Below are 22,028 nucleotides of genomic sequence, written 5' to 3' on the forward strand. Positions count from 1 at the left end.
ATCCATCTAATCTGCACATCTTTGGGTTGTCTTGGTGCGACCCACGCAGACACGGGGAGAATGTGCAAACTCCACACAGACAGTGATCCAGGGCCAAGTTCGAACCTGGGTCCTCCGCGTTGTAGGCCACAGTGCTAACCACTGTGCCAGCATGCTACTCCTCCAGTAAGTTAGTTGAATACTGTTTCCCCTTTAGAAATCCATGCAGGCACTTCCTAACCAACCCACATTCTCCACCTGTCTACTAAGTCTATCCCGTATAATTAATAATAATCTTTATTGTCACCAGTAGGCTTACATTAACACTGCAATGAAGTTACTGTGAAAAGCCCTTTGTCACCACATTCCAGTGCCTGATCGGGTACACAGAAGGAGAATTCGGAATGTCCAATTCACCTAACAGCACGTCTTTCGGGACTTGTGGGAGGAAACCGGATCACCTGGAGGAAACCCATGCAGACACCGCGAAAATGTGCAGACTCCGCACAGATAATGACCCAAGCTGTGAATCGAACCTGGGACCTTGGCACTGTGAAGCAACAGTGCCAACCACTGTGCTACCGTACTGCCAATTACCCACAACTGATGTTAAGCTGACTGGTCTTTAATTGCTGGGTTTATCCTTGGAACCTTTTTTGAACAAAACTGAATATTGTAATCTATTTATCAATGAAAGTTGTAGTGGCTGGATGGATAATTGGGCAGTTTTATCAGCTTCAGAGAGGATGAGTCAGCATAGCTTATTCCAATGCCTGTGTCCTGAGTAACCGGTCAATACTGCATCTAATAGATGAGATAAGCCTGCAACATCCATTTGAAATTTCGTTTATTTTGAAAAGTGACGGACATCACATGGGGGCAGCACGGTAGCATTGTGGATAGCACAAATGCTTCACAGCTCCAGGGTCCCAGGTTCGATTCCGGCTTGGGTCACTGTCTGTGCGGAGTCTGCACATCCTCCCCGTGTGTGCGTGGGTTTCCTCCCGGGTGCTCCGGTTTCCTCCCACAGTCCAAAGATGTGCGGGTTAGGTGGATTGGCCATGCTAAATTGCCCATAGTGTCCAAAATTGCCCTTAGTGTAGGGTGGGGTTACTGGGTTATGGGGATAGGGTGGAGGTGTGGACCTTGGGTAGGGTGCTCTTTCCAAGAGCCGGTGCAGACTCGATGGGCCGAATGGCCTCCTTCTGCACTGTAAATTCTATGATACTCTATGATCTATGATACATTGTGAAGCAGGGGTTTAAAATGATAGTTGCAAACTGAATTTTTGCCAAAGGTAATTGAGCATGTAAAATATTAAAGCTTTTAGCTGACAAGAATCCACTGACTGAGCATTGAAACCTTGTTTCTTTATCAACATCACACTGCTTTGTAGCTTTATTACAAACTATTTCTGGTACTTAGTTATTTACAAAAGTTAATATTTGTTTTTAAAACAATAGCCCATTAGTTACTATAATATTGATTGGAATTGTGCATGGTTGCATGGTTATCATTTTGCTCGTACTTCCTCATTCACGATGCACATTTGTCTCCATTGTTAATATACAGAAGTTAGCAAATGAATGGATCCTGTGAACAATCCTGTGACTGCAATGTTGGCATATGATGAGTAATATGTTAGCCAGAGCATTCTGATGGTGGCTCGGTAATTGTCCTGCTCAGCAGAACTGAAGGGGGTAATTTGCTCCATTGTGCCAGTACTAGTTTTTCAGCTGGAACTATTTGCTGTCTCCTGGGGCTAAATGTTTCATCAGAATTGTGGTCAGGGTCAAAAGTGCCCCAAATTAAAGAGAAATTGCTTGAAATACTCAGCTGGCAGCATCTGTGGCGAGAGAAAAGCAGTTAATGTTTCAGGTGCACAACCTTTCTGTTTTATTTCAGATGCCTCGCATCTTTAGAATTTTGCTATTGGTCAAAATTAGCACAGGCCTTTATAGTATAAAGGTATCTGGCATAGCAAGGGTGAATGTGGTCTGGAAAGCAGTACCGTCCCAGTGTGATGCAAAGAGACACATGACCTAATAATAATATAATAATCGCTTATTGTCACAAGTAGGCTTCGATGAAGTTACTGTGAAAAGCCCCTAGTCGCCACATTCCGGCGCCCATTTGGGGAGGCCGGTACGGGAATTGAACCCGCGCTGCTGGCCTTGTTCTGCATTACAAGTCAGCTGGTTAGCCCACTGTGCTAAACCAGCCCCATGAGATACAAAGAGTCAGTTGTGGACTGGATAGAAACTGGTATAGAAGCGAGCATGGAGTTAGCTCATAGCTTCTACATAGTTTTGTGTTGGCAATAAACAGTTAATGGTCAACCATACAAGACTCAGGGGTGGCATGTGGTTAGCACTGGGACTGTGGCGCTGAGGACCTGGGTTGGAATCCCAGCCCTGGGTCACTGTCCGTGTGGAGCATACATTTGCACATTTTTTCCATGTCTGTGTGGGTTTCACCCCCACAACCCAAAGATGTGCAGGTTAGGTGGATTGGCCACACTAAATTGCCCCTTAATTGGAAAAAAATAATTGGGTACTCTCAATTTTATAAAAAAACATACAAGACTCAGAACCTCTTTGTAAGACCTACTGAATATACAGCAGTCTTCTAAACGGAGACTGGTACAACCACCCTATGACCCACCCCATTTTCATTGCGGTGCTCATGGACACCCGGGAGTTGGCTTTAAAAATTTGAGTTACTAGGCCAGCTGGTCTATTGGCACCAGCCAAATGGATTGCAATAGTCTTTTCCAGTTCTGTTGATTCTATGTTCCAAAGCTGCATAACTAGTAGCGTTTTGGCAATGTGTCTGGACTAATCATCCAGAGGCTCAGGCCAGTAGTTGGGGGAATGGTGTTCAAATCCCACTATGCCTGCTGGTGGAATTTAAATTCAATTAATTGAAAGCTAGACTCTATAATAGTGACTATGAAGTATAATAGTGAGTATGAAGTTATCATCGGTTACCAAAAAATTCCACTTGGTTCACTGATTCCTTTTGGGAAGGGAAATCTGCCATCCTTACCTGATCTGACCACATGTTACCCCAGACCCACAGTACTGTGGTTGACTCTTAACTGCTCTCTGAAAATGGGTATGCCACCCAGTTTAAGGGCAGTGAGGGAAATGCAACAAGCACTGACCTTGCCACATCGTAACTTGGTAAGATTTTCCAAGATAAAACATCACATCCCACAGTCATTATCCTTCAGTTTCACACTTCGTGCACTAAACAGAGCTTCATGAACCCCAGAAACTGCAGATCACCATTCCAAAGTTTACATCATCACTAATGTACTTGAGTAAAAATCTTATTGCCCTGACTTGCTGTGAGAACACAACAAGAAATCCACTAGTTTAAAGTTTGGACCATTTGTTTCTTTTTCTATTTCTACTCTTTTTGGTTTCAATTAACTTTTCATAGGAGTGGACAGTTAATTTTGGTCAAAAAAATTATGTTCTCAGTATTAGAAAAATAATATTATAATTTGAGCATTTTCTGTATCGAAATAACAGTTGCTGCAGATCATGGGCCTTTTAAAAACGGTAAACAAGGTGATTTTGGGTTTTGTGTTGGCGGGTAAAACCCCTTGAGTGAAGAAAGTGTTGCTGGAGTGTAGTCGAGGGGAGGGTGGGCTGGCACTGCTGAACTTTAGTAACTATTACTGGGCGGCAAATATAGCCATGATTAGGTAGTGGGGAGGGGCGGGGGCGGGATTGGTGTGGGAGCGAGTGGAGGTGGCATCATGCAAGGACACAAGTCTGGGATTGTCGATAACGGCACCTCTGCCGTTCTCACCGGCCTGGTACTCAAGCCTGGTGGTAGTGGCGGCACTGAGTCTGGAGGCAGTGGAGGATGCACACGAGAGTGGAGGGAGCATCAGTCTGAGCCCCAATTTGTAACAATCATCGGTCTGTACTGGGAAGGCTGGATGGGGGGGGGGTTTCGGAGGTGGCAGAGAGCAGGGATCGAGAGGATGGGGGATTTATTCATTGATGGGAGATTTCCCTGTTTGAAGGATTTAGAGGGGCAATAGAAGGGGCTTGTTTAGCACAGTGGGCTAAATAGCTGGCTTGCAATGCAGAACAATGCCAGAACAGCGCGGATTCAATTCCCAATCCGGCCTCCCTGAACAGGCGCCGGAATGTGGCGACTGGGGGCTTTTCACAGTAACTTCATTGAAGCCTACTTGTGACAATAAGCTATTATTATTATTATTATTATTATTATTATTATTATTATTATTTGAATTGCCAGCAGGAAACGGATTCAGGTATCTGCAGGCATGGGATTTTTTATGAAGGCAGGTTTTGACCTTTCCGCTCTAACCACCGTGGGGGATACAAGACAGGGTAGTTTCTGGAACGGGGGTGGGAGAGCGAAGGTATCGGATATCTACAAAGAACTTATGGAGTCGGAGGTAACTCGGATGGATAGAGGAGCTAAAGGGCAAATGGGAAAATGGGCTAGGGGGAGAGAGAGGCAGTTTTGTGGGCGGATGCCTTGAGTAGAGTCAATACGTCCTCATCATGAGCCAGGCTCAGCCTGCTACAATTTAAGGTAGTTCACCAGGCGCACATGGCAGTGGCCGGTATGAGCAAGGTTTTTGGGGTAGAGGACAAGTGTGCAGGGGGGCCAGCAAATCATGTCCATATATTTTGGGCATGCCCGAAGCTTAGAGGATTCTGGCAGGGTTTTGCAGATGTCATGTCCACGGTACTAAAAACACGGGTGGTGCCAAGTCCAGAGGTGGCGATTTTTGGAGTGTCGGAAGATCCGGGAGTCCAGGGGTCGAGTGAGGCTGACGTCTTGGCCTTTGCCTCCCTGGTAGCCCGGAGACAGATATTGCTAGTGTGAAGGGACTCTAAGCCCCCAAAATCAGAGACCTGGGTTAGCGACATGGCTGGGTTTCTCAGTCTTGAGAAAATCAAGTTCGCCCTAAAAGGGTCAATGCTAGAGTTCGTCCGGAGGTGGCAGCCGTTTGTCAACTTCGGGGAAAATTAACTGTCAGCAGAGGCAAAATATTTAAAGGGTGGGGTGGGAGGGAAGTTGGGCTATTTTCTGTTTAGGGTAGGATGGATTTGTTAAGGATGGAGATGATTTATGCAATATGTTTATATTTGGATTTGCATTGTTTACTGTTGTTACTGTTATTATTACAAAATTATAAATACCTTAATAAAATGTTCTTTTAAAAAAAAACATTGCATTCACTTTTGGCTTATAACATATGACCATAAGGCTTGGAAGCAGAATTAGGACACTCGGCCCATCTGAGCTCATGAAAGAAGTTACATAAATTGTAAGGATCCTCCTGTTTAATCCCTGTCTGTTCCCCTTTCCTTCTTAATTTTCATTAATCTATTCGCCGTTGCCATTTTTGTCCATGGATGGTTAATGCCTTTAAGATCAAGCAGCTTGCCTTTTAATTTAAAAAAAAAAAAGAAACTCCGTCAGAATGTGCTGTTTGGTTTGAGATCAGTGCTGACATTTCTTGATGGACTTGGCAATGAGTTGTTTTAAAATTGCCGTGCCTTAGATGATACTCGATGCTGATTACTCTGGAATGTTCCTTCCTCTGTGTGACTGTTTTTTCTTTGGCATTAACTTTGGTCACAGCTCTGATTGTTCTCTCTCATCTAATGGATTCTTTCAGAAGATCCAAAGAAAATACCTTTTCTCTCTGGACAGCCAGATTGAACTGCAAAAAAATCCAATCCAGCCACTGACTGAAGGCTGGGCCAATTGTTTTAAAAATCCAGCAGCAGATCACCACCTTTGCAGGAGCTCTATCCAGGAAAATGGATCCAGCCAGCTTTTCCTTTCTATCCAGCCTGTCCGTGTTTAATTCCTGAAGACCGAGCTGGAGGGAGCTCTTTGGGTTTCTCTCCCTGAAATGCTAACAGACCTCTCTCAAATCTCATGGAAGCTGCTTTTGTTTTTCCTCAGTAAAGCTGGGAGACATTCTGGTGAGTCTGGAAATCAATTAGGTTTAAACCACAGACTGAAGCTGGGGAGAAAGTGAGATCGAGAGTCGCACGAGGTAAGCCTGAGGCTGCTCTTTTGAGTGAAGGCCCAGGGTAATAAAAGTTAGTGACTCCCCCAGAGGAAACTCTACAGCCTGGGAGTTCTGAGTGTATGCTGCTACCAGAAGATCCTCATTATGTCCAACCGGTGTGTTCAATCACTCAGCATCCTGGGAGGACAGCCTGCGGCAGTGACTTCAATATCTGAAGCAAGGACACTCGTCTCTTTTCACCTTAATTATTTTTGGTAATCTTTTAAAAAAATTACATTTAGAGTACCCAATGATTTTTTTTCCAATTAAGGGACAATTTAGCGTGGCCAATCCACCTAACCTGCACATCCTTGGGTTGTGGGGGTGAAACCCACACAGACATGGGGAGAATGTGTGAACTCCACACGGACAGTGACCCAGGGCCAGGATTCGAACACGGGTCCACAGCGCCGTGAGGCAGCAGTGCTATCCACTGTGCCACATGCCGCCCAGTCTTTCTTATTTTTACCCTTTTCCTCTCCATCTGTGTGTGTCTGTCTTGTGTGTTTGGGTCCAAAAGACATAGGAGCAAATATAGGCCATTCGGCCCATCGAGTCTGCTCCGCTACGCAATCATGACTGATCTGTTTCTCATCCCAATTATCCTGCCTTCCCCAAGAACCCCTGACTCCCTATTAATCAAGAACCTATCTAACTGTCTTAAAAACACTCCGTGATCTTGTCTACACTTCCTTCTGCAGCAATGAGTTCCACAGATTAAGTACCCTCTGACTGTAGAAATTCCTCCTCATCTCAGTTTTAAAAGATTGTCCTTTCAGTCTGAGGCTGTGACCTCAGGTTCCAGTTTTTCCTACAAGTGGAAACATCCACTCTATCTAGGCCTCTCAGTATCCTGTAACTTTCAATAAGATCCCCCCTCATCCTTCTAAACTCCAACGAGCACAGACTGAGAGTCCTCAACCGCTCCTCATATAGCAGGCTCTTCATTCCAGGGATCATTGTTTTGAACCTCCATTTCCAAGGCCAACATAATCATATTTCACTCATCAAGGCCAACACGAATGTTAAAAAGAAGAAAAGCAAGATTTGCATTTCTATAGCACCTTTCACAACCTCAGGTTAACCCAAAACGAGTTACAACTCCAATGTTGTACTTTTGCAATTGATGGTGGGACGGTAAAAGGGGGAAGAAGTGGATTAGCTGACCATTGTTCTATTGTAATTATTGCATGTTTTAACATTTTTGTTATAAATAAACAGTTGTTATGTTTCACTTACAAATCTAATTGGTGCAGTCAAGGGCCAAAGATCTCAGAAACCTGATGCAAATTATTGGTTAATTCACTTATGTTGGGACTCGGGAGGTCTTTGGGGCTGGAATCAACCACGCACTAGCCCAGGGTGTCATAACTAAATGTAAATTATTTCTTTACAATGCATCATTACTGAGATAATTAAAAATACAATGCCACCAGTCAATGCTCCCTCAAAAAGTATTATATAATTAGATGTTCTATATTATGGCACTACGCCAAGATACTCGTTTGGAAAGCTAGTGCAGACATAATGGGTTAAATGGCCTCCTATGCCATAACAATTCTGTGATAATTCCATCACTCATCGAACATAGAACATTACAGCGCAGTACAGGCCCTTCGGCCCTCGATGTTGCGCCGACCTGTGAAACCACTCTAAAGCCCATCTACACTATTCCCTTATCGCCCATATGTCTATCCAATGACCATTTGAATGCCCTTAATGTTGGTGAGTCCACTACTGTTGCAGGCAGGGCATTCCACGCCCTTACTACTCATGTACTTGGTTCCTAGGAATGAGGCAATTCTCGTGACAAAATAGAGCCAGTTCTAGTGTGGAATACAATTGAGCATTGCGAACAAATACATGCCAATCACTTTAATTTGATTACTGCAACTTATTTTTTATTTCATTGATAGTCACTACATGTCCCATTTATTCTGCATTTGAAATTAAGATCTACGGTACTAATCGGAAATTTCCTGCAAAAGAATTCTAGCACATTTTGTTTTTATTCTTTTGATGGAATATGGACATTGTTGAACTGGTTGTGTGACATACATTGGAAATGTATAGCCCCTCCATATATAAGTACTCTCTTCCACCTTAACTCTCAAGAGCTCTGTTTCCCCAACTCCCAACAGCTTGCACAACCCACTTTAACTTTGCGTATCACCAATAATGGGCCATTCAGCTGTTTTCAGCTTCTTCTTCAGTTCTCCACCTGAAGGCAAGTCCAATTCACAACACCACGACCGTCAACATGGGTAGAGCAAGGAGGCAGGTTCTGAATCCACCCCAGCCAGAATGGGGATTGAACCCTGTCCTGTTGCCACCAATCTGATCCACACCACCTTCCAGCCAACTGGTCCCCCAAGGTGTCTGAATTATTGTGGCAACATACACTTTCAACATACATATTGTAGTCCGTAGTTTTGAATAGTGATGGTAGAGAATCCAATTTTCATAACATCACAAAGCTGATCAGGAATCTTTTCCACTTTTGCTACCTGTCATTAGTGTATGTTGGAAGGATTTACAAGTTGGTGCTCAACCTATTTGGCCCATTATGTACACATCATCTTCGGCTACCAAGTTCTGGATTGCGACTTGTATCTGGGGCTTCTGGCTCAGAGACAGCACTACTCACTGTGCCATAAGACCTCCATTCAACTGTCTATGCCCTGAGCTTTGGAATTTCCTCAAATCTTTCCATCTCTTCCCCTGTCACATGCTATAATATATTTGCCACTGCCAGACGAGGGCTGAACTCAAATATGAATATTTTGCTTCTCTAATGTCTGATCATGCAGCAGTTACTCTGTTGCCAGGAGAATATCCAGGTGGATTTGCCTCCTCTCTACCACGTTCTATCACGTGAAACACAGTTTTAAAGCCCTACAACTGCAGAAAAATAGAAAAATGTTCTTTCCAAACCTCCATGTTTTCTCTGCATGTGTAGGACAACTGTTTAGTGTGGAAGGATCTCTTTTTTGAAGGAACATTTTTAAGCTGATCCCAACATCAGGTTGAGGATTACCAATGAAGGCAATTGATTGTAGTGTCGGATCAGGGAGCTATTCTGAAAGCAGGATGGGTCATGATACCACAGGAAGTATGATTCATAAATCATTAACATGTCTACATTACTAGGATTGCTTGGCATTACCAGAACAACAAACATGTATAGTTTCAATAACCAGGAGTATGATTTTGCATTATTGACCGGAACTATGCAGTAAAAATAAAAATCTTTCTTTATATAGCTAATTTGGCAAAGCATCAGAGCATCACTTTATACAGTTGGCAAGAAGATTCGATCTAGTTAGTATATTTATGAATATGAAGAATCTAGTTATTTCTCTCCATGTGCACTCTGCTTTAACAATCACTTTTAAACTGTTCTTATTTTAAAGGAACTATCTGCTGAAAATAAGGCAGCCTGTGAATTTATTCTGGAACATTGACTCTCCTTCTGATTTGATCAAAATTACTGTCCAGGATTGTCACTGTGTAAGTAATAAAATAACCAACACTATCTGACAATAGTAATCCTGTTACAATCAACTCCTGTCATTCACAACTTCCTCCATCGCAAATTAATTTACTCACACGAATGTGTATGTGCACCAAATCGAGGTTCGCAACCACAAAACCTTACTCAGCTGCAATTTAGACTCTCGTGTTGAACTGTTAGACTGTAAACGCTCATTGTTCCCATGCTTTTCCTATGTAGAAAGCATGGACTGCACATGCATTGTCTTTGCGCATGTTCACTATTTGCGATTTCACCCTTCGAGATTTTGCGGGAAGGGAACCCCTGTGAACAATGAGAGTTGATTCTACTTTATAATATAAATGAAAAGCCTTTTTCAAATTTATTATGAATGTTTTTTAAAGTTGAGTCACAAACTATGAAAAGAAATATTCCACATTATGGGCAGCACGGTAGCACAAGTGGATGGCTCTGTGGCTTCACAGCGCCAGGGTCCCAGGTTCGATTCCCCGCTGGGTCACTGTCTGTGCAGAGTCTGCACGTGCTCCCCGTGTTTGTGTGGGTTTCCGCCGGGTGCTCTGGTTTCCTCCCACAGTCCAAAGACGTTCAGGTTAGGTGGATTGGCCATGATAAATTGCCCTTTGTGACCAAAAAGGTTAGGAGGGGCTATTGGGTATGGGGACGAGATGGAAGTGAGGGCTTAAATGGGTTGGTGCAGACTCAATGGGCCGAATGGCCTCCTTCTGCACTGTATGTTCTAAGTCCTTATAAGTGCATTTAATATCCTGTTCGAAAGAAATAATGCCAACATCACAAAGTGTGATACAAAAGTACAAGTAAAACTCTGCCGTATGTTCATTTTGAAATAATCTAGCAATAAGGAAAAATGTACTTTTCTAGTTCTAATAATGGGACTTATGTTTAATCCATTGTTTTTGCCCTCTAGCTGTGGTACAGTACGACATGTGAATCCAGTCTAGTGACTTGTCATTTTAATTAGATGCAAAAGGTTATGACTCACCCTACAATCTATCCTGTTGGACTCCATGCCATATGCATTTAAAAGGCTTATCATATGGCCAATACATGTTTTATTTTTTGACATGGTAGCACAGTGGATAGCACTGTTACTTCACAGCGCCAGGGACTCCAGTTCAAATTCCCAGCTTGGGGCACTGTCTGTGCAAACTCTGCACTTTCTCCCCGTGTCTGCGTGGGTTTCCTCCGGGTGCTCCGGTTCCCTCTGTTATGGGTCCGGATTTACAGAACCCCAAAGTGTTTCATGGAGTTCAACCGACCCACAACTTTTAATAGATTGTGATGTGGGAAGCACACGGCGTACTCTCCAGGTGTGACACAGCAGAAATGGACAAGTTGTTTTTAAATCAAAACAATGTTTATTCTATGAACTCAAGTTAACCTTTTAAAAACAAACATTGAATATCTTAACAACCATTACTTCAAAGATAACCCCAAAAGACTACAACACTAAATAATCCTTCAAACTGTTCCTTTAAACATCCAGAAGACTTCAAACCTTCAAAAATAGGAGCACATTAGGTTACATTCAGTATATTTATAGTCTTTAGATTCCAGAAATCAACAAACCAGCTCTGTGTATCATCCTGCAGCTCTCAGCAAAACACACACACACTACCAGCTTTCTTCTCAAACTAAAACTCAAAAAGCAGAAGTGAGCTCAGCTCCCCCCACCCTCTGACATCACTTCAGTAATATGATCAGCTCCATTTCTTAAAGGTACAGTGCTTAAACATCCATTTCTTAAAGGTACTCTCACATGACACCTCCCACAAGACATGCTTGTTAGGTGAATTGAACATTCTGAATTCTCCCTCAGCGTACCCGAACAGACGCCATAGTGTGGCAACTAGGGGATTTTCGCAGTAACTTCTTTGCAGTGTGGATGTAAGTCTACTTGTGACAATAATAAAGATTATTATTATTAAAAATTGAAGTGGTAGAAATTTAAGTGTGTTTTTCCCATTCCAAATATTCCAGTATTTTTGGCATTAAATTTGTTTAGGCATGCCAATAGTAAAATGTATTTGGGCCCCAATGGTCAAGTGGCACTTATACAGTGCATCATATCATTATTAGGTTGTAGTCATCTAAAGTTAAGCTGCATGTTGAAAGTAAGCTGCATGTTGAAAGTCATGTCTGTTCAGTGTAGACTTTGATACTGCTTTGTTGTTGGTTGCACAGCTGAAGTAATTTTTTTCTTTTATCTTCCATGAAACGTTGTGGATGAAAATTGGCAATGTATGGGTGGTTCGTTATGATGCCTGTAATTTTGGTGAGTATGGAGGCTATTGTTTGAAAGCAAAATTACAAAATGAGTTTTACAAATGTAGTAGAATGACCTTTGTTGTATTCCTGACTTTGATTGGTGCAATAATGAAGGTTTAGTTGTTGGGCATGAATTATTAAATTATGATTGTATCAATTGAATTGATCTGTTGATGTTGGGCCTGAACATTTCTGTTCCATTGCATCATCCAGTGTTTGACCTGCCCATCATTTAAGTTTTGTGTCCTGGCTCTCAACCCTCTGGTTTTTGGTGGCCCCAACTCAATTTCCAGCTATTTACATTTAATTTCAATGCAATGTTATGAACCAAATTCACTATCAGACCTAATACTTCTTGATTCCTTACCTAATCAAGCAACTTTATTTGAAATGATACTGAGTGTACAATATTGATGATGATGACTGCATTTTTTATATCTTGATCTGTGTAACTTATCCCACAATCGTTTTAATTTCTTGCTGTGTGCTACTGCATTATTTTATGGTGTCTTGTTTTGAGCTAGATTTATAGCCAAGTAGAGTACAAATTTGTAAATAACCTGAATTTGTAGCCAAGACTTTTAGAAAAAATGTTTATTTTTCACATTTCATTGCCAGCCCTATGAGTAAAAAGCATAGAGGAAAAAATGTACACCCAGTCCATTGAAATTTGTTTGTTTCCTTGCTACACTGGTGGCTAGTATGATTACTTAAAAAGTTAAATGAATTCTTTCTGCTCATGTTTGGTCTTTAGTCAAACCACAAATAAGTAGTTGAAACTTGTCATTTATTTTTGCACCACAAAATTACTTTACCATTTAGATTTGTAATTTTGAACATTAAATTGTTTGTATTCATATTAGATGCTGTTTTTCAATCTTTTAAAGAACAACCTGCACTTTTCATGTTATTGGTGTGACCTATTTACAATACTTTTTGTTTGCAGTCTAAGCTCTACCATAGCCATGTATCTACATTATGTAAAATGTACTTGGTATACCTAAAGTTTATTAGGGTTCTATATTTTTAAATTATTTATTTTGTTTATGAATTACACGTTCATTATTAATTCAGTGGCTAGTTTTGACTGTAATACTACTCCTTTGCTTGTTTAGGTGGTTCTGTTCAACCAAATTATGGGCATAGACTGTTGTGAGGACTTGGTTGATGTGGGAGTTATTTAAAAAAATTGCAGTTGCAGTATCACTGGAATTTAAAATGTCAAACATAATGTACACTCGTGTTACAAACAATCATCACTGGCGAAGCAAACACTAGGCTGTGCAGTTACTGTATCTGTAATATTGTTCTGTATTATGCCATTTTCTTTTACCAAAGTGGATCATGGCAAAGAACATACAGAATAATATAAATATTTTAATGAAAATTCTGTTGTTAGGAATAATTAGATTCCTTATTTTCCACACAATTATATTTTGAGGGTTAACTGTTGGCTATGGTACAACCAGATTCTTATGCAGGGTACTTTCAGACTTGTGTACTTTTTTATTTCTTGTAGTGAATTGTTAAAAGGTAGCATCCCAGTTTGAGGATACTGATAATTCCGTTTTGAAAAAGATTCTTCAGGGACACCATAATATTTTTTCCAGGTAAACAGATATAATGTGTAATTAATGGAGCATTCATCCTTCCCCAGTTCCGATTTAAATATATTCCCCAGTTGTTCAACTTAACAAGAGAATACAGTTGCTAGGGGGCAGTTGGCTGTATTTATAAAATAACATTTGAACATACCTGGTGTTAATGAAATAAAAACAGAAAATGCTGGGAAAACTCAGCAGGTCTGGTAGCGTCTGTCGAGAGAGAAACCGGGTCAATTTTGAGTCGATATAGCTCTTCTTCAGTATTAAAGAGAGGGATGGATTTTATACCATTAGAGAGGGGGTGGAGCAGGTAGAGCAAAATTGAAGGTCAGTGCTAGGTGTGAGCTAGGAAAGATTGCACAAAGATGTTTAGGGCACAAGACGAAGCTGGTGTTAATGGCAGTGTAAAGAACTATAGAAGGTGCTGATGGTGGCATAATGGTAGGATAGCTTAATGTATTAATGGGAGAAGAAAGGTCGTTGCAGATTCGATTGGCCAAGTGGCCTCCTTCTGCACTGCATGTGGTCTATGGATACTCTGAAAAGTTAGGTCCTTTGGTGGGGGGAATGCTGGGGGGTTAGGAGGGGGGATAGTGACTTCACAGTGCAGGTCAGAGGGGGTCCTGGAGCTCCATCATCCTATGGGGAGGGGGGCCTTCAGAGTGAGGCACCACCCCCTCCCTTCCAGTCCAAGATGGACAAATATATTTTGTCAATTGCCGACCCAACCTGCTCCCACCAGCCTGAAATTGAGGCTGCTTGGGAAAAGGTCATGTAGTGGCTATTAAGTGGTTTCTCAAGGACCTTCAATAGGTGAACGGGTGAGTTTCCTGCCCGAGGCCCTGCCCACCCAAGTGTGTAATTGCATCTGGGTTTGGTTGGTTGGGTTCCCAGAGGGAATTCCCCTCCACCTTGGGGGAGGATCAAATTCTGCCCATTAACTCTGTTTCCCTCTCCTCAGATGCTGCAAGAACTGCTGTGCTCTTCCAGAATTTTCTGTTTTTATTCCAGTTTCCAGCATCTGGAAGGAAGCCAGTGGTAAGAGCACAGGGGTTTATTTAACTATATACAATATTCTGCTCAAGGCAGCAACGCTCTCTCAGTACAGCCCTTGCTCGAGAACTTGCCACATCAGGCCCTGCTTTGGGCCAGCTTTTACGTTTGTTTGTACCAAGCTCCAGCTGGATGGCCTTCCCTACCTGTGAAGCTCGTATTTCACATGTCCTATGGGGAGATCAACAATGGTTCCCTCATGGGAATTATAAACCTCCCCCCACCTGGACGTCGGTCCTGGACACAACGCTGTCCATAGGTATGGACACTTCCGCCTCCATCTCTGATCCGGAGTCATCCTCTGCTTGCACTGTGATCCTGACGGCTGGGTCCCAGGCTGAGGGACAGTTGCTGGAACAGAGAGCCATCATTACTGCTGGTTGGGCATTGTGAAGCGCAGGCTCATGCTTCTTCAAGTGCTTTCGCTGAACTCTCCCCTGAACCTGGACTTTGTATGAGACTGAACACGTTCTTTCCAGCATGATGCCTGGGAGCCAAAGTGTCCTATCACCAAAATTGTGTGCACCGACTGCATCCCCTGAGTGAAATTGTCGTCGTGACATCCTCCAGCTGTGGTGCCTCTTCTGCGTCTCCTGCTGCACCTCCATTTTTCTGCCGAGGCTCGGAAATGTGAGACTCAGACGGCTTCTCAGTCGTCGGCCCATCAAGTTTGCAGGGGCAATTTCAGTAATTGAAAAGGAACCATGCCAGCCGTGTGTCCGTGGAACCTGTGGATTGTTTTTTTTTAATGTCCCTCTTGAAGGTCTGGACTGCCCGATCCGCCAGGCCGTTGGAAGGTGGAGGATATAGGGCGGTTCGAATATGATGAATGCAGTTTTGCTCCGTAAAGGCAGCAAATTCTTTGCTCGTGAACGGCATCCCCTTATGCATTACCTGGACCTAAGGGATCACATGGAGCTTTTTTATCATGGCCCTGGACATTGTTGAGGCCATCCTGTACACCTCTTGCCATTTCGAGTGTGCATCCATAATGCCATGGAACACTGACCCCATGAACAGTCCTATCCATGTGTAGATGCACTCATGGGCTTCCTGGCCAATCCCAGGGATGAAGGGAGGCTGCCAGTGTGAGCTTTTGATCTCCTGTCACACCGGGTAGCTGCGCACAACCCTGTTGATGTTCCCATAAAAGCTCACTTAACTCTGCCGATACCAGATCTAACTGGTGCGGTAGGCTATATTAGGGGTATCACGGTACCTAGGTGGGATGTACCTTATACTGTAGTATGAGTGGTAGAACCTGCCTGCTGGTTTTGCCCAGCAGGCGGAGCATAAGAGTCTGTGTTTCACCCACAGCAGTCATTCTGTACCGGAGCTGCTGGGGTAACTACTTGTTCATTAAAGCCTTCAATTGGACTACAATCTCGCTTCAGTAGTGATTGATCGTGCATCAATTTAATGAACAAGAATTGAAGAATGGCTGCTCTCCACATCAAGCCAGAGTGTCTACAAATCAACCCCCACGTGGCAAATGCAGCAGCAACTTTTAAACATTGGCTGGCATGTTTCAACGGGTACATCAGGACGGCCCTGACTACCCCCACGGAGGAACAGAAAATGCCAGTCCTCCACTCAAAGGTGAGCCCAGAAATTTACACGCTTATCGAAGACGCGGACGGTTTCGAGGACGCAATGACTTTGTTAAAAGAGCACTACGTCCGCACTGTGAATCAGGTATACGCTCGGCATCTTTTAGCTACCAGATGGCAGATCCCAGGGGAATCACTGGACGATTTTTACAGCGCATTGTTAGTGTTAGGTAGAAACTGTAACTGTCCACAAATATCAGCCAATGACCACACCGAACTATTAATACGGGATGCTTTTGTTGCGGGCATGCTGTCCTCTAAAATCCGCCAGCAACTGCTGGAAAATGACACGCTAGGGCTTAAAGAGGAACGGAAACTTGCGCACTCCCTAGCTTTAGCCTTCCGCACCGCCTAGGCCTACGTTCCCGACCGCGCGGTACCCGCATGGACAGGGTGGACCCCACCCGCGGCCGATTCCAAAGCACCCCTAAATTCCCCACAAGCTTGTGCAGTGCGGCAGCCAGAAAACCCCGGGGGGGGGGGGCCCCGATGCTATTTTTGCAGGCAAAACAACCCCGACTCGGGTGGCCGTGTATCGCCTGACGAGATCTCTCCGCTTCTGCCACAACTTGCCTCCGTGACACTGGACCAGTCTCGGCCCCGAACGCTTTCAACTGCTACGACATCGGTACTCCTCAGCGGGCACAAGACATCCTGCTTGATCGACTCTGGGAGCACGGAGAGCTTCATCCATCCCAATACGGTAAGACACTGCTCCCTCGCTGTACACCCGATTTAAACAAACGATCTCCCTGGCCTCTGGGTCCCTCTCTGGAGATCCGGGGGTACTGCATAGCCAACCTCACGGTCCAGGGCATGGAGTTCAATAACTTCTGACTCTACGTCCTCCCCCATCTCTGCGCTGCCGCACTCCTGGGACTGGACTTTCAGTGTAACCTGCAAAGTTTAACGTTCAAATTCGGCGGCCCCATACCCCCCTCACTGTCTGCGGCCTCGCGACCCTCGAGATCGACCCGCCTTCCCTGTTTGCAAACCTTACCCCCGTTTGCAAACCTGTCGCCACCAGGAGCAGACGGTACAGTGCCCAGGACCGGACCTTCATTAGGTCGGAAGTCCAACGGTTACTAAAGGAAGGCATTATCGAGGCCAGCATCAACCCCTGAAGAGCTCAAGTGGTGGTTGTAAAGACCGGGGAGAAACATAGGATGGTCATAGACTATAGTCAGACCATCAACAGGTATACGCAGCTCGACGCGTACCCTCTCCCCCGTATATCTGAAATGGTCAACCAGATAGCGCAATACGAGGTTTTCTCCACAGTAGACCTTAAATCAGTCTAGCACCAGCTCCCCATTCGCCCGGACGACCGCAAGTACACTGCATTCGAAGCAGGTGGGCGACTCTACCACTTTCTAAGATTTCCCTTTGGTGTCACAAATGGGGCCTCGGTCATCCAACGGGAGATGGACCAAATGGTTGACCAGTACGACCTGCGGGCCACGTTCCCGTACCTCGAAAGTGTCACCATCTGCGGCCACGACCAGCAGGACCACAACACCAACCTCCGCAAAAATCCTTAACTTAACCTATAACAAGGACAAATGCGTGTTTAGCACCGATTGCCTAGCCATCCTCATAGGCCCAGATCCCGAACGCATGCGCCCCCTCATGGATTTTCCCCTCCCCCACTGCACTAAGGCCCTGAAACGTTGCCTGGGCTTCTTTTCTTATTATGTGGACAAGGCCCGCCCACTAATCCAGTCCACGGTTTTTCCCCTATCGGCAGAGGCCCACCAGGCTTTCAGTCGCATCAAAGCAGACATTGCCAGGGTGACGATGCACGCAATCGATGAATCCCTCCCCTTCCAGGTCGAGAGCGACGCGTCAGACGTAGCTCTGGCAGCCAACCTCAATCAGGCGGGCAGACCCATGGCCGCCTTTTCATGCACCCTCCACGCCTCAGAAATCCGCCATTCCCCCGTCGAGAAGGAGGCCCAAGCCATCGTCGAAGCTGTGCGGCATTGGAGGCATTACCTGGCCGGCAGGAGATTCACTCTCCTCACTGCCCAACGGTAGCCTTCATGTTTGACAATGCACAGCGGGGCAAAATTAAGAATGATCAGATCTTACGGTGGAGGATCGAGCTCTCCGCCTATAATTCCGAGATCTTGTATCGTTCCGGGAAGCTCAACGAGCCTCCTGATGCCCTGTCCCACGGCACTTGTGCCAGTGTACAAGTAGACCGACCACGGACCTTCCACAACAACCTCTGCCACCCGGGAGTCACCTGGTTCTTCCACTTTGTTAAACCCGCAATCTGCCCTACTCCATCGAGGAGGTCAGGGCCGTAACCAGAAACTGCCAACTCTGTGCAGAGTGCAAGCTGCACTTCTACAGGCCAGAGAAAGCACACCTGGTGAAGGCTTCCCGCCCCTTTGAACGCCTCAGCGTGGATTTCAAAGGGCCACTTCCCTCCACTGACCGCAACACGTATTTCTTAAACGTGATTGATGAGTACTCCCGCTTCCCTTTCGCCATCCCCTGTCCCGACATGACGGCTGCCACCGTCATTAAAGCCCTCCACAGCATCTTTACCGTGTTCGGTTTTCCCGCCTACATCCATAGCGATAGGGGGTCCTCCTTTTATGAGTGACGAGCTGCGTCAATTTTTGCTCAGCAAGGGCATTGCCTCCAGCAGGACGACCAGTTAAAACCCCTGGGGAAACGGGCAGGTAGAGAGGGAGAACGGGACGGTCTGGAAAGCTGTCCTACTGGCCCTACGATCCAAGAATCTCCCAGTGTCCCGATGGCAGGAGGTCCTCCCCGATGCACTTCACTCCATCCGATCACTACTGTGCACTACTACCAACTAAACACCTCATGAACGTCTCCTTGCCTTCGCTAGGAAGTCCTGCTCGGAGACCTCCCTCCCAACATGGCTGGCAGCCCCCCGACCCGTCCTACTCCGCAAACACGTATGGGCCCACAAGTCAGACCCACTGGTCGAGAGGGTACATCTCCTCTACCATGCTAACCCCCAGTACGCCTATGTGGCGTACCCCGACAAGACACGGTCTCCCTCTGGGATCTGGCCCCCGCTGGATCCCCCCCCCCCCCCCACCAACCTCAACAATTTTTTCACCGGCGCACACCACCGCAGCCCCCTTCCCAGGAGGATTCGACCTCCCACTGGCCCCATCCAGATGCAATGAAGCTGAAGACGACACGCTCCCAGAGCCACGGATGCCCGAGTCGACGCCAGCATCACCGCCGGGACTGCGACGGTCGCAGAGGACGACCAGGGCCCCCGACCGGCTGATAGTTTCATTGTAAAATGAACTTGTAAATAATTGTCTGTAAATATGTGTATTGATGTAAAGGCACTGAAGGGTACCGCTATAACCTCTACCAATGTAAAAGCAAGGCCACCACCCCCGCCGGACTCTTTTTTTTAAACAGGGGTTGAATGTGGTAGGCTATATTAGGTGTATCGCGGTACCTAGGTGGGATGTACCTTATACTGTAGTATGAGAGGTAGAACCTGCCTGCTGTTTCCGCCCAGCAGGCGGAGCATAAGAGTCTGTGTTTCTATTGAAATTGAGTTCTTTCTGCCCTCAGTCTGGTCTCAGTCAAACGCTGAGTCGGATTCGTAGGTATTGATTTATTTTATTTCAAATAGCTTGCAAGCTACACTCACTCTGATAAAGGCATGAGACTACAAGCCTCTTGAAATTTCCAGAGCGAGTGAACAAAGAGAGACAAAGCATGTGTTTTCATATACATTCATGTAGCACAAGTTTCACATAGACCCGACCAAATAAGGTAATGGTAACGAGTGCAAGATTCTCATAGGTCTTTCTCACACATTCCTTGACCTGGCCATATAACCTGATCTTCACAATTACTGATCCTGATAGGATACATTCCTCAGTCCTGGGGACCCTTTCACCAGTATCTCCTGCAACAAAGAAATGGTCACAGTGGCTTCCTATCCCCCTCTTCCTGCCTTGAATCCCACTTGCAAGCTGCACATTTTCCCCAGCATAAACTAGAGATCTTTACAAAGTCCGCTAACCTAACTCCTTATTCTACTGCAGTAAGATTTTACTCCTAACATGGCCTAACTACCCATCATGCCTTTCTGTTCATTTCCTCATTCCCTCCTTTTATCATTCTATGATAACTACTATTCCGCCTCCTAACCAACATTCCCTTTCGCTACCTGCCGACACAGGACACCGGTGGCATTGTGGCAGATGCATTGCCCTGACGTCTGGGTTAAGCTACACCTCCGTTCAGTGCAGGTGGAGAAGAGACATGTTATATTTTCTTTCACCTCTCCACGGTGGTCTCTATTGGTAAAGAAATGTTTGGGTAGGTATTCCCCCTAATGGTCAAAATGTGTGCTAACAATTCGCCAGAGCAACAATAGTCCTGTTGCTGTCTCGGTCCAAATTTGGATTTTGGTTAGGCATACAACTTCCAGTGTCCGTTATAAACATCCCTAGGTTAATGACCTGTATCAATGTTTGGTCTGAACGACCGTCCCGAAATTCATTACATTCCGTACATAAACACCTCATCACATTTTTACAGCCACTGGCTCTCCATCCGGGGTCCTTCTGGTTTGATGGTCGCCAGTAATGGGGTGTCATCTTGGTGATTTGTGATGGGCCGAGTCTATCGGCATCATCCGAGCCATAGTCATCTTACAACACATATTAAGGCATCCAATGATTATACAGTATACAATTATAATAAGTATTATCAATCCATGCATCAGGTAAAACCCCATGACCGAGCTATGAGAGCTGACTCTGAGCTGAATCCTACTTTAGGGTTTATATCCCTTCTAGTTGTACTGACTAGCAGATATCCCTGATCCTTATCATTTGTGTGTACATGTCGTGATTTGTAAACTGTGCACGGAAATCAATTGGAAATTCATCCATCTCGCAGACCAGTGTCGATAGACTCTTTGTATTGTTCTTTCCTCAAGTCCAATCACCGTGAACCATAGCTGTCGCTGCTCAGGGAGGTAACACAATAGCTATATCCTCCTCTTTTGCTCTCTCAGTGGACCAATCAGGTCGAAACTTTCCCTGATGCATTTCGGGTATTGCTACTGCTTTTACTTCAATATTTTAAATTCTGATTATGACAGGGGTTTTATGAAAGGTAAGTTCTGAACATGACATTTTCACTATATCATCTGTCCTATCGATGCTGCTAACAGGTTTCAATTCACTGGCATCCCACTCCACTGATTACATAATACTAGTAAGTGCAGTAATCCCCTGACACTCTCAACCAAACATTCCTTTTCCCTTGTCCGAGCGGTTTGGGGATATGATCTATCCTGTGGCACGGCATCATTGCAGTGATACAGTCTCTAAACACTGTTAGGCTAATTTTACGTCCCCGGGTCATCCCAACATCTCTAAAACTACGTACTCCCTCACTAATTGGTACCACAAGTTTGTCACTTCTCCACAATCCTGCACATCCTTTCACAATCACTTCGTCGTCAGCTAGGTTTTCTCTGCAGTAATCACAATTTGTCATTATCACACCACCCCATGGTCAAAATCTATCTTGTGGTCACAACCTTCAATCATCAGTGTTGCCTGATGTTTCACAAAACAATCATGACAAACTGAATTCCGCAAATTTCCCTGGGAGCCGAAGCATTTCCCCATTTCTGTCGTTCCAAATGCAATATCAACTCGCCTGAATACTCTGTATCTGCCATTCTCCTAGGTTTCATATGATTACTCCCTGTCCAAACTACTGGGCTACAGAACGTGCCACATCCTTGACACGATGTTTCATTATGATCACAATGAATCATTTTAAACTGAGGTCCATTAATAACAGCCCTTGATCTATCATCCCATATTCTCAATTTCTTACTGATTACGTTTCTTCGTTTGCTACCG

At 44.8% G+C, this 22,028-nt stretch overlaps 1 protein-coding gene across 1 annotated transcript in view; it reads left to right on the plus strand.

The window, feature by feature from the left end:
• The first annotated feature begins 11,804 nt into the window (after positions 1–11,804).
• LOC140412655 (protein 4.1-like) overlaps positions 11,805–22,028 on the plus strand; it is a 351,517-nt gene continuing 341,293 nt past the window's right edge. Inside the window, exon 1 of the mRNA XM_072500846.1 lies at positions 11,805–11,868. Within this exon, the coding sequence (XP_072356947.1) occupies positions 11,820–11,868 (49 nt within the window). The 5' untranslated portion in view covers positions 11,805–11,819. The remainder of the gene's footprint in view (positions 11,869–22,028) is intronic.

This window comes from Scyliorhinus torazame, chromosome 1, assembly GCF_047496885.1.
Source record: "Scyliorhinus torazame isolate Kashiwa2021f chromosome 1, sScyTor2.1, whole genome shotgun sequence".
Classification (NCBI taxonomy): domain Eukaryota; kingdom Metazoa; phylum Chordata; class Chondrichthyes; order Carcharhiniformes; family Scyliorhinidae; genus Scyliorhinus; species Scyliorhinus torazame.